General features: G+C 36.7%; 1 protein-coding gene across 16 annotated transcripts in view; it reads right to left on the bottom strand.

Moving 5' to 3' along the window:
- CD2AP (CD2 associated protein) overlaps nucleotides 1-12191 on the bottom strand; it is a 156531-nt gene that overhangs the window by 82738 nt on the left and 61602 nt on the right. For all 16 annotated transcript variants that reach the window (XR_013534263.1, XR_013534260.1, XR_013534264.1 and 13 more), the window contains one exon: nucleotides 9766-9866. Coding sequence is in view for 10 of the 16 variants with exons in the window: in XM_078369363.1 (XP_078225489.1) it covers nucleotides 9766-9866 (101 nt within the window). In the remaining 6 variants the exon portion in view is untranslated. The remainder of the gene's footprint in view (nucleotides 1-9765; nucleotides 9867-12191) is intronic.

Here is a 12191-nt window from a genome sequence, read left to right as displayed (position 1 = left end):
CATATATTAACAGCACTTTGCAACATTTACAACGAGAATTTGCAATCAAGCACAATCTATGAAATACTTTTCATGCAAGTATCAGATAACCAAATATACTTTATTAACAGCAAGAAGTACATAGCTTCTTCAGGAATGTCACTTTTGTAAACATTGCTGAGTCTTAATTTGTATATTATTTAAAGTATCTGGAAATATTTGATTTGAAAAAAAATTAATGACTACATAAGAATGTAACTTCCTGGCCAGGCATAGTGGCTCGGGTCTGCAATCCCAGCACCCTGAGAGGCCAAGATGGGCAAACTGCTTGACCAGGAGTTTAAGAGCAGCCTGGGCAAGATGGTAAAATCCTTTATCTTAAAAAAAAAAATAGGAAAATTATCTGGGCAAGGTGGTTCCCGCCTATAATCCCAGCTACTGAAGCGGGTGAGCCTGACTCTGCCACTGGACTCCAGCGTGGGTTAAAACAGAGGAGACCCTGTCTCAAAAAAAAAAAAAAGAAAAGAAATATAATTTCCCAAATGGCACAGAAAATTGCTAAACCTACTAAACAGTGATTCTTAAGTATAATAATTTCCTACTTTAAAAAACCCAGATGTCAATCAAACACTTTAGAAAAACATTTATACTTACTAATATGATTACTCCGTTTCCATGAATTTATTTAATCTTTAATAACTATAAAAATGTATAGTTTCTGATAAGGCTATTAAGGAGTGCTTACAGGTTAAAAACAATTTTTCAGGCCAGGAGCAGTGGCTCACACCTATAATACCAGCACTTTGGGAAGCCAAGGCAGGCAGATCACCTGAGGTCAGGAGTTTGAGACAAGCCTGGCCAACATGGTAAAACCCATCTCTACTAAAAATACAAAAAAAAAAAAAATTAGCCAGGTGTGGTGGTGCATGCCTGTAGTCCCACCTACATGGGAGGCTAAGGCAGGAGAATTGCCTGAACCTGGGAAGTGGAGGTTGCAGTGAGCTGAGATCACACCACTGTTCTCCACCCTGGGCAACAGAGTGAGACTCCATCTCAAAAAAAAAACCAAAACCAAAAATTTTTTTTAAAAAGAATAAACTATTCCGTGTGAAAATGTACTTACCCAAACTACACACAATATATAGAAAAAGATATTGTTTTTGTTTAAAGTATTTTTAATTGTTTTTCATCTCATACAAGGTAGGCAAGCTTTTACTAAGTTATTCATCTAACAGGCATTATGTGTAACCCATGGCGTTAACTAGGGAACTTGCATATGAGAAATCCCTGTTCTTCAATAAAACACCCAAAGAAAAAACAAACAATAAGCAGATAGCTATGATACAATGCAAGAGGTACTATAACTAAAGTATGAACAAAATGCTGTTAGAAACACACAGAAAGGGCTTGAAAGAATCAAAAAATGCTCCCCTGGCTGGCACAGCAGCTTATACCTGTAATCCCAGCACATCAGGAGACCAAGGCGGGAGATCATCTGAGGTTGGGAGTTGAAGACCAGCCTGACCAACACAGAGAAACCACATTTCTACTGAATAAAAAAAAAAAAAAAATTACAGGCACATGCCTATAATCCCAGCTACTTGGGATTCTGAGGCAGGAGAATTACTTGAACCTGGGAGGCAGAGGTTGCGGTGAGCTGAGATTGTGCCATTACACTGCAGTCTGGGCAACAAGAGTGAAACTCCATCTCAAAAAAAAAATGCTCCCATGAAAGGAAAGGACCAAAAAAATGTGATATTAAAGGCTAAATAAGAGTAAAAATATAGTGACTTAAAAATAAATGATTCATGGAAGGTACAGCTAAAATACAAAGTGGCTGCTAGAATACAAGCTGTCTGAAGGAGAAAAAGAAGGTAGTAAAGCAGTAAAGTGTGAAGCAATCAGAATTTTTATCAGACTTAAGTAAAGAAGTACCAAAGAACTGGAAGTTATCCAAACTAAATGAGATGGAAGATATGTAGACCAAGCTAGAATGCATACAACAAAGGGAGAGAAACATCAGCTGTCTATTATCTATACCTGAAACCCCAATTGGCAGCAACTGAGGAGTTAGGATTATTTAAAGAATTCTTAGGAGGCAGAGTAGTCCAGTGCGGGGGCGGGGTGGGGGGGGACCTGAAAAACAGACTGCATGACAATTTGCAACTGCAAAAATATAGAACCAGCCCAAATGCCTATCAACAAGTGAATAAAGAAATTGTGACATATATACACACACTAATACCATGGAATACTACTCACTACTAACTCAGGAATGGAAAACCAGTCATCATATGTTCTCACTCATATGTGAGAGCTAAGCTATGAGGATGCCTGGACTTTGTAAACAGGGGAAAAGGATGGGAGTGGCAAGGGATAAAAGATTACACATTGGGTACAGTGTGCACTGCTCAGGTGATGGCTGCACTAACATCTCAGAAATCAACACAAAAGAATATATTCATCTAACCAAACACCACCTGTTCCCCAAAAACCTATTGAGATAAAAGAATTAAGAAATTTTTAAAAGAAAAAAAAATAGACTGCAATAATTGAAATTCAGACTTAGATGGCTGCAAGATCTCTCATCCCACAACTGTGACCTTGACACTCCTCCCACCCAGAAGTGATGGTCTCAGTTCCCTACTCCTTAAATCTTGGTGGCTTATGACCCACTTGTAACCAACAGCTCGTAGACTGTAAAAGGCAATAAAGTTAACACCACATATGCTAAACTGCTTGGCATTTAAGAGCCATGAACTGCCATATAATAGTTCCAATGATTTTGAGATGCCCAAACTGTACGAAAGGCAACCAAAATGGAAAGTCTAACATAATGGCTCTCCAATTGGCAGTTACAGTCGTCAAGGCTTCTAGGCACCAGACATGAGAATGAAAGAAACTTCCTACTATTCCAAGAGTCGCCAGCATTGAATCTTTCCAGCTGAGGGCCCCAGACAAGTCATCCAGGCTATGCTCCATTTGAATTCTTGACTCACAGAAATAATACAACCATTGTTTTTTGCCACCAAGTTTGGAGTGGCTTGGTATGCAGCAACAGTAACCAAAACAGCCACCACTCATCTTCCATGATTCAGTCTCTTCCTATGTACAATAGGGATAAAAATATCTATCTTCTTAGGTTTTTTAAAACTTCCAAGTATATAATAAATAGAAAACTTTCAGCATAGTGCTTCAAACATAACATAAGCTCAAGAAATGTTAACTATTATTACTGCTACCAAGTAAAAATAAAATAGAACACCCTTTGGATAAACACAATCGAAGTTTGTATAAACATAAACATCAGTGATTTACAGGGTGTTTTGACACAAAATCAATCCATGTTACAATACATGATATCAAAACATACCTGTTAAAAATGATCTTCAACTGTGAAATTAAACTTTAAAATTTTTATCAAATGATAAAAGCAGAGATGTGAAAAATTATTTTAAAATTTTTTTCCATTTTTTCATTTCCATAGATTATTGGGGGTGAACTGGTGGTGTTCGGTTACATAAGTAAGTTCTTTAGTGGTGATCTGTTGAGATTTTGGTGCACCCATCACCTGAGGAAAATACACTGCAACCAGTTTGTAGTCTTTTATCCCTCACCCCTTCTTACCCTCTGCCCCTGTGGCCCCAAAGTCCATTGTGTCATTCTTATGCCTTTGCATCCTCATAGCTTAACTCCCACCTATAACTGAGAACATACAATGTTTGGCTTTCCATTCCTGAGATACTTCACTTAGAATAATAGTCTCCAGTCTCATTCAGGTCGCTACAAATGCCATGAATTCATTCCTTTTTATGACTGAGTAGTATTCCATCGTACACATATATACCACAGTTTCTTTATCCACTCACTGACTGATGGGCACTAGGGCTGTTTCCACATATTTGCAATTGTGAATTGTACTGCTATAAACATGCATGTGCAAGTACCTTTTTCATATAATGACTTCTTTTCCTCTGGGATTGTAGTGTGATTGCTGGATTAAATGGTTGTTCTACTTTTAGTTCTTAAATGAATCTCCACGGTGTTTTCCATACTGGCTGTGTAAATATACATTCCCACCAGCAGTATAGAAGTGCTCCCTGTTTACCACATCCATACCAGCATCTTGTTATTTTTTTATTTTGGCCATTCTTGCAAGACTAAGGCAGTATCACGTTGTGGTTTTGATTTGCATTTCCCTGATAATTAGTGATGTTGAGCATGTCTTCATACGTTTGTTGGCCATTGCGTACCTTCTTTTGAGAATTGTCTATTCATGTCCCTAGCCTACTTTTGGATGGATTTTATTTTCTTGCTAATTTGTTTGAGTTCATTGTAGATTCCGGATATTAGTCCTTTGTCAGATGTATAGATTGTGAAGATTTTTTCCTAGTCTGTGGCTGGCCTGTTTATTCCACTGACTGCTCCTTTTGCTGTCCAAAATCTCTTTAGTTTAATTAGGTCATAGCTATTATCTTTATTTTTACTGCATTTGTTTTGGGTTCTGGCCACGAAATCCTTACAAAGTCAATGTCTAGAAGGGTTTTTCCAATGTTATCTTTGAGAATTTTTATAGTTTCAGGCCTTAGATTTAAGTTCTTGATGGACCTTGAGTTGATTTTTGTATAAGGTGAAAGATAACGATCCAGTTTCATACTCCTACCTGTGGCGTGCCAATTATTCCAGCACCATTTGTTGAAAAGGGTGTCCTTTCCCCATTTTGGTTTGCTTTATCAAAGATCAATTGGTTTTAAGTATGTAGGTTTATTTCTGGGTTCTCTATTCTGTTCCATTGGCCTATGTACCTATTTTTATACCAGTACCATGCTGTTTTGGTGAGTATGGCCTTAGAGTATAATTTGAAATCAGGTAATGTGAGGTCTCCAGATTTGTTCTTTTTGCTTTGGCTATGGGGGCTCTTTCTTGGTTCCATATGAATTTTAGGATTGTTTTTTCTAATTCTGTGAAGAATGATGGTGTTATGTTGATAGAAATTGTGTTGAAGTTGTAGATTGTTTTTAGCAGTATGGTCATTTTCACAATATTAATTCCACCCATACATGAGCATGGGACATATTTTGCATTTGTTTGTGTCATCTATGATTTCTTTCAGCAAGGTTTTGTAGTTTTCCTTATAGTGGTCTTTCAACTCCTTGGTTACTTGGTTAGGCATATTTGCAAATATCTTTTTTTTTTTTTTTTTTTTTTTAGCTATTGTAAAAGGGGTCAAGTTCTTGATTTGATTCGATTCTCCACATGGTTGCTGTTGGTATATAAAAGAGCTACTCATTTGTGTACATTAATTTTGTATCTGTGAACTTTGCTATATTATTTTATCAGTTTTAGGAGCTTTCTGAAGGAGTCTTTAGGGTTTTCAAGATAAACAATCATATCATCAGCAAACAGAGACAGTTTGGCTTCCTATCTACTGATATGGATGCCCTTTATTTACTTCTCTTGTCTGACTGCTCTTGCCAGGACTTCCAGTACTATGTTAAGAGAGGTGTTAAGAGCAGGCATTCTTGTCTTGTTCCAGTTCTCAGAGGGAATGCTTTCCACTTTTCCCCATTCAGTATTATGTTGGCTGTGAGTTTATCATAGATGGCTTTTATTACACTGAGGTATGTTCCTTGTATGCCAATTCTGCTGAGAGTTTAAATCATAAAGTGATGCTAGATTCTATGTAATGCTTTTTCTGCATCTATTGAGATGATCATGTGATTTTTATTTCTAATTCTGTTTGTGTAACGTATCACATTTACTGCCTTGCATATGTTAAACTATCCCTGAATCCCTGATATGAAACCCACTTGATCATGGTGCATTCTTTCTTTCCTATGTTGTTGGATTCAGTTAGCTAGTACTTTGTTAAAGATTTTGGCATCTATGTTCATCAGGAGTATTGGTCTGTAGTTTTTTTTTGTTATATCCTTTCCCAGTTTGGTATTAGGGTAGTACTACCTTCACAGAATGATTTAAGAAGGGTTCCCTTTCTCCATCTTGTGAAATAGTGTCAACAGGATTGGTACCAATTTCTTTAACGTCTGGTCATGAACTTTTTTTGTTGGAGATTTTTAAATTACCATTTCAATCTTGCTGCTTGTTACTGTTCTGTTCAGGGTATGCAATTCTTCCTTATTTAATCAAGGAGGGTTTTATCTTTCCAGGAATTCAGCCATCCCCTCTAGGTTTTCTAGTTTATGCGCAGGAAATGCTCATAGTAGCCTTGAATAATCTTTTGTATTTCTGTGGTATCAGTTGTAATATCTCCTGCTTTGTTTCTAATTGAGCTTATTTGGATTTTCTCTCTTCCTTTCTTGGTTAATCTTGCTAACAGTCTATCGATTTTATTTATGTTTTCAAAGAACAAGCTTTTTCTTTCATTTATCTTTTGTAATTTTTGTTTCAGTTTCACTTAGTTCTGCTCTGATCTTGGTTATTTCCTTTCTTCTGCTGAGTTTGGGTTTGTTCTTCTTTCTCTTGCTCCTTGAGGTGTGACCTTAGATTGTCAGCTTGTGCTCTTTCACACTTTCTGATGTAGGCACTTAGGGCTATTAACTATCCTCTTACTATCTTCTTTGCTGTATCCCAGAGGTTTTGAAAGGTGTGCCACTACTGTTAAGAAAAATTTTTTAATTTCCATCTTGATTTCATTTTTGACCCAATGATCATTCATTTAATTTCCATGTATTTGCATGATTTTGAAGGTTCCTCTTGGAGTTGATTTCCAGTTTTGTTCCACTGTGGTCTGAAGGAGTGCTTAATATAATTTCAGTTTTTTAAAATTTGCTGAGGCTCATTTTGTCACCTATAATATGATCTATCTTGGACAAAGAACATGTGCTGTTGAATAGAATGTATATTCTGTGGTTGTGTAGAATGTTTTGTAAATATCTGTTAAGTCCATTTGTTCCAGGGCATAGTTTAAATTCATTGTTTGTTTGTTGACTTTCTGTCTTCATAACCTGTCTAGTGCCATCAGTGGAGTAAATATCTGTTAAGGCCATTTGTTCCAGGGTATAGTTTAAATTCATCATTTCTTTGTTGACCTGTCTAGTGCCATCAGTGGAGTATTGAAGTCCCCCAATTTTACTATCTCTTTCTTAGGTCTATTAGTAATTGCTTTATAAATTGAAGAGCTTCAGTGTTAGGTGAATATATATTTAGGATTGTGATATTTTCCTGTTGAACACGGCCTATCATTATATAATGCCCATCTTTGTCTTTTTTAACTGCTGTTGATTTAAAGTTTGTTTTGTCCAATATAAGAACAGCTACTCCTGCTCGCTTTCGGTGTCTATGTGCATGAAATGTCTTTTTTCACACTTTTACCTTAGGTTTAGTAGTTATCTGTTAGGTGAGTCTCCTGAAGGCAGCAGATGATTGTTGGATTCTTCTCCATTCTGTAATTCTGTATCTTTAAAGTGGAGCATCTAAGCAATTTACATTCAACATTAGTATTGAGTTGTGAGGTACTACTCCATTCATTGTGGTATTTATTGCCTGTGGTATTTACCTTGGTTTTTTTTGCTTCTGGTTTTTGCTTTTTAACTTGTATTTTTGTTTTATAGGTCCTGTGAGATTTATGTTTTAAAAGGGTTCCGTTTTGATGTGTTTCCAGAATGTATTCAAGATTTAGAGCTCCTTTTAGCAGTTCTTGTAGTACTGGCTTGGTAGTGGCAAATTCTCTCAGCATTTGTTTATCTGAAAAAGACTATGCTTCCTTCATTTATGAAGCTTAGTTTTGCTGGATACAAAATTCTTGGCTGATACTTGTTTTGTTGACCCACAAGATAGGACCCCAATCCCTTCTAGATTGTAGGGCTTCGGCTGAGAAATCTGCTGTTAATCTGATAGGTTACCTGGTACTTTTGCCTCACAGCTCTTAAGATTCATTCTTCTTAACTTTAGACAACCTGATGACAACATGTCCAAGCGATAATCCTTCTGGTATAAATTTCCCAGGTGTTCTTTATTGAGCTTCTTGTATTTGGATGTCTAGGTCTCTAACAAGACTGAGGAAGGTTTCCTGATTATTCCCCCAATAAACTTTAAAAAATTTTTAGATTTCTCTTCTTCCTCAGGAAGGCAGATTATTCTTAGGTTTCTTCATTTAACATAATCCCAGACTTCGTGGAGGCTTGGTTCATATTTCCTTATTCTTTCTTAGTTGGACTGAGTTAATTCAAAAACCTTGTCTTCAAGCTCTGAAGTTCTTTCTTCTGCTGGTTCAATTCTATTGCTAAGACTTCCCAGAGCATTTTGCATTTCTGTAAGTGCATCCATTGTTGCCCAAAGTTTTGATTACTTTTTACTTATGCTATCTGTTTCATTGAATATTTCTCCCTTCACTTCTTCTATCATTTTTTTTTATTTCATTACATTAGGCTTCACCTTTCCTTGGTGCCTCCCTGATCAGCTTAATAACTAACCTTCTGAATTCTTTTTCGGGTAAATCAGGGATTTTTTTCTTGCTTTACATTCCTTGCTGATGAGCTAGTGATTATGGGGGATATTAAAGAACTTTCTTTTGTCGTATTATCAGAGTTGGTTTTCTGATTCCTTCTCATTTGGGTAAGCTCTGTCAGAGGTAAGTGGAGGGCTCAAGACTGTTCAGATTTTCTCTGTCCCATGGGGTGTTCCTTTATGTAGTACTCTCCCCCTCTTCCTAGAGAAGTGGCTTCCTAAGAGTCAAACTGTAGTGATTATATCTCTTTTGTATCTAGCCACGCAGCAAGTCTACCAGGCTCCAGGCTGGTACCAGGGGTTGTCTGCATGGAGTTCTGTAATGTGAACCATCTGTAGGTCTCTCAGCCATGGATACCAGCACCTGCTCTGGTGGACATGGCAGGGCAGAAGGCAGAGGGGAGGGGTTGAAATGAACTCTGTGAGGCTCCTTAGCTTTGGTTGTTTAATGCACTATTTTTGTGCTGGTTGGCCTCCTGCTGGGAGGTGGCACTTTCTCAAGAGAGCATCAGCTGTGTAGTATGGGAAGGAACAGGTGGTAGGTAGGGCCTTAGAACTCCCAAGAGTATATGCCCTTTGTCTTCAGTTACTAGGGTGGGTAGGGAAGGACCATTAGGTGGGGGCAGGGCTAGACATGTCTGATCTCAGATTCTCCTTGCATGGGTCTTGCTGCGACTAAGTATTTGGGGCATCTCCCAGGTCCTGCAGGAGCAAATGGCTTCCTGTGAGTTCTCTTGGCTTTCCTAATATATTCCTAAAGTGGTTCTGGAGCAAAAGTTCATATGTAAGCCTCCATATGCTGCTCTGTCTATCCCAGCAGAAGCTGCAATCTAGTCCTGCCTCCTGTCCACCATGATTTCTCTATTTTTTAAATATTTTAAAATCCCATTCTAAGATATCAAAATGTAGGAAAGCATTTTTATTAATATTTGAATGTCATAATTCAAACAAGGCAAAGCTTTTCAAAAGATTTTGGTTTGTATTCCTTTATTACACAAAAGGCAAAATTGCTTCTATTTTACTGTTTTGTGCCTATGGTAAATTCAGAATCAAAGAAAAGGCTTGTTTATGTTCTTAACTACTTAGATTACATTAATTTTTAGCTTTAAAGGGGCATTTCTATTCCTAAAGGCAGCAAACACAAATACATACATAATACAGCAAGGATGAGTAAAGAAACTTTATACCTCATAATTTTATTTTATTTTTAAAGTGACAAAAGTTCTCACAAAAGACTAATATTCTTACAATTAATTTTTCTAGAATACAGAGAGCATCAATTACCATTGCTACTTTATCTATAACACATTTTTTCCTTACCTCTTCATTAATATCAATAATATCTCCCACTTTCAGCTCCAGTTCATCCTCATTTTGTGGAATATACTCAAAAAGAACTTTACACTGACGCTTCTTGGTCTCTAAAGAAAGTAACATAATTAGAAATTAGATAAAGAAAAATCATTTTTAAAAACAGTATCTGTATTTACATGCCATGTTTATAGTTATATAAGTAAATAAAAACTGAACATATGAGCATTCTAAACAGCTAATAACAATCAGACACAGTTGGTTTTTTTACCCCAACCCCATACTACAATGTATTCATACACAAATAAATTCAACTTCAAATAGGGTAAGGCTTCAGGAAATAGAATCTGCTTACATATTTTATCCCACCAGTTACACAAAAGCAAAATATCCAAACACCCATCACCATTTTGAGACTAAAAAAACAGACAATAAAAGACACTTTTGGCACAACAAATTCACCACAGACAAGTCCTCGAGGTTAGTGATTTTCAGACTACTTCTTAATCAGGTCTGGGAATACTACTTAAAAATTAGTACTTTTACAACTGTCTGCGGAAAGAAGCAGCAAGATGTACAAATCTCCAATGTATTTTATCTTCTTTAATAACTATTTTCAGACAGCTAAAAATCAAACTCACTTATGTAAAGATAATTTTACTTTAGCTTTTCAAACAAACTTCAATTATTCAGAAATGATCATTTATAACCATTCAGACTTGTGTTCTCAATCTTTTTCAAGCTCTAAGAACAGGCTCACTCCCATCTTTAAAAGTGAATCATTAAGCAGCTATGGGTAAATGACCAGGTATAGTTGATTACTTCTTGGTAGTCAAAGTGTGTTTCTTACACCAGCAGCAACAGTACAACTTGGGAGCTTGTGAGATATGTACTATCTCCACATCTACTTGTTGGGAACTGAATAAAAAGTTCCCCAAAATTCATCTACTGAAACCCTAACACCCAATGTGTTTGGCAATAAGGCCTTTGAGGAGTGGTAAATAGGACTAAATGAGGTCCTAAGGTTAAGGCCCTAATCAGATAGGACTAGTACCCTTACAAAAGAGGAAGAGACATCAGCCCATCATTGCCCTCCCCAATACAAAGAAAAGACCCAGTGAGAAAACAAAGACAGTGGTCCTCTACAAGCCAGAAAAGAGGAGTCACCAGAAACCAACCCTCGATCTTGGGGCTTCTAATCCTCCAAAACTGTAGAAGATAAATCTGTTGTTTAAGCTGCTAAGTCTGTGGCATTTGTTATGGTAGCCCTAGCAGACTGAATTTTGAATCAGAGTCTGTACTTTAAAAAGATCCCTAGGTGATTCTCAGTCTTGTACCCAATAATTCCATCACCTTGATCTTTAATTCCTTGAAAATGGCATACCCTATTCCTTCTCACATTTAAATGTATTGTTTCTTTTGTCAAGGAACTTTATTTTCATCCATGAAGCCCACCTTCAACTCATCTTCACTTCTTGGCTTAGAAGACACTTCCAAATAGCTTTCTAAATTAAATATGTTTCCTTTGTGCTACTCTAGCACCCTGTCCTTACCCCCTATTGTCTTCGGCAACCTACCCAGCACCTAGCATAGTGCCTGGCTTATTCTAGGTATCTGATATGGTCTGTGTGTGCTGCTGTAACAAAATACTTGAGACTAGGTAATAAAGATAGCACAAATTCACTTCTCACTTTTCTGGAGTCTGAGAAATCCAAGATCAAAGTGCCAGAAGATTTTATGTCTGGTGAGGGCCCTCTTGCTGTATCATCACATGGCAGAGGGGCAAAAAAGGGCCTAAGCTAGTTCCTTGCTCCTCTTTCATAAGGCACTAATTCATTCACAAGAGCATAGCCCTCATGACTTAATCATTTCTCAGAAAGACCCCACCTATTAATATCACCACAATGGAAATGAAATTTCAACATGAACTTTGGAGAGAACCATAATTCAAACCATAGCAGTATCTGCTAAATATTTTTAAATGAATTAATAAACAAATATCTAGGTCTAGTTATATGACATCAATGTCAACAAGAGTGTCAACATTCCATCAACAGCCTGTCACCAACAATCCTAACAAGATTTTTCTTAATAATTTAAATGCACACTTAAAGAACAGAAGAAGAAAACATGCACACTAAAAAAATTAGTGATAAAAATTGAATACATAATGAGATAGTAAAATAGTTAATACAAACTACAAATATTCCAAAAATTAGAAAGGACAGGTTTGAACTAGAACAGATATAGAAGGCTTCAAAGAAGTAATGATAACAGAATCATACAATGAAATATGAATAGATATAAGAAGGTGGAACAGATGTGGCAGATATTCTAGAGCAAGAAAAACAGTTTTACTAACAAAGTAGGATTTGGTGATACAAGGATTCTAAGGAAAGAGGAAAACAAAGGAGAATCCTAAGAAGTAATCTAGA

Source organism: Callithrix jacchus, chromosome 4 (genome assembly GCF_049354715.1).
Source record: "Callithrix jacchus isolate 240 chromosome 4, calJac240_pri, whole genome shotgun sequence".
In the NCBI taxonomy this organism is placed as follows: Eukaryota; Metazoa; Chordata; class Mammalia; order Primates; family Cebidae; genus Callithrix; species Callithrix jacchus.
This window is presented reverse-complemented; position numbering and strand designations above follow the sequence as displayed.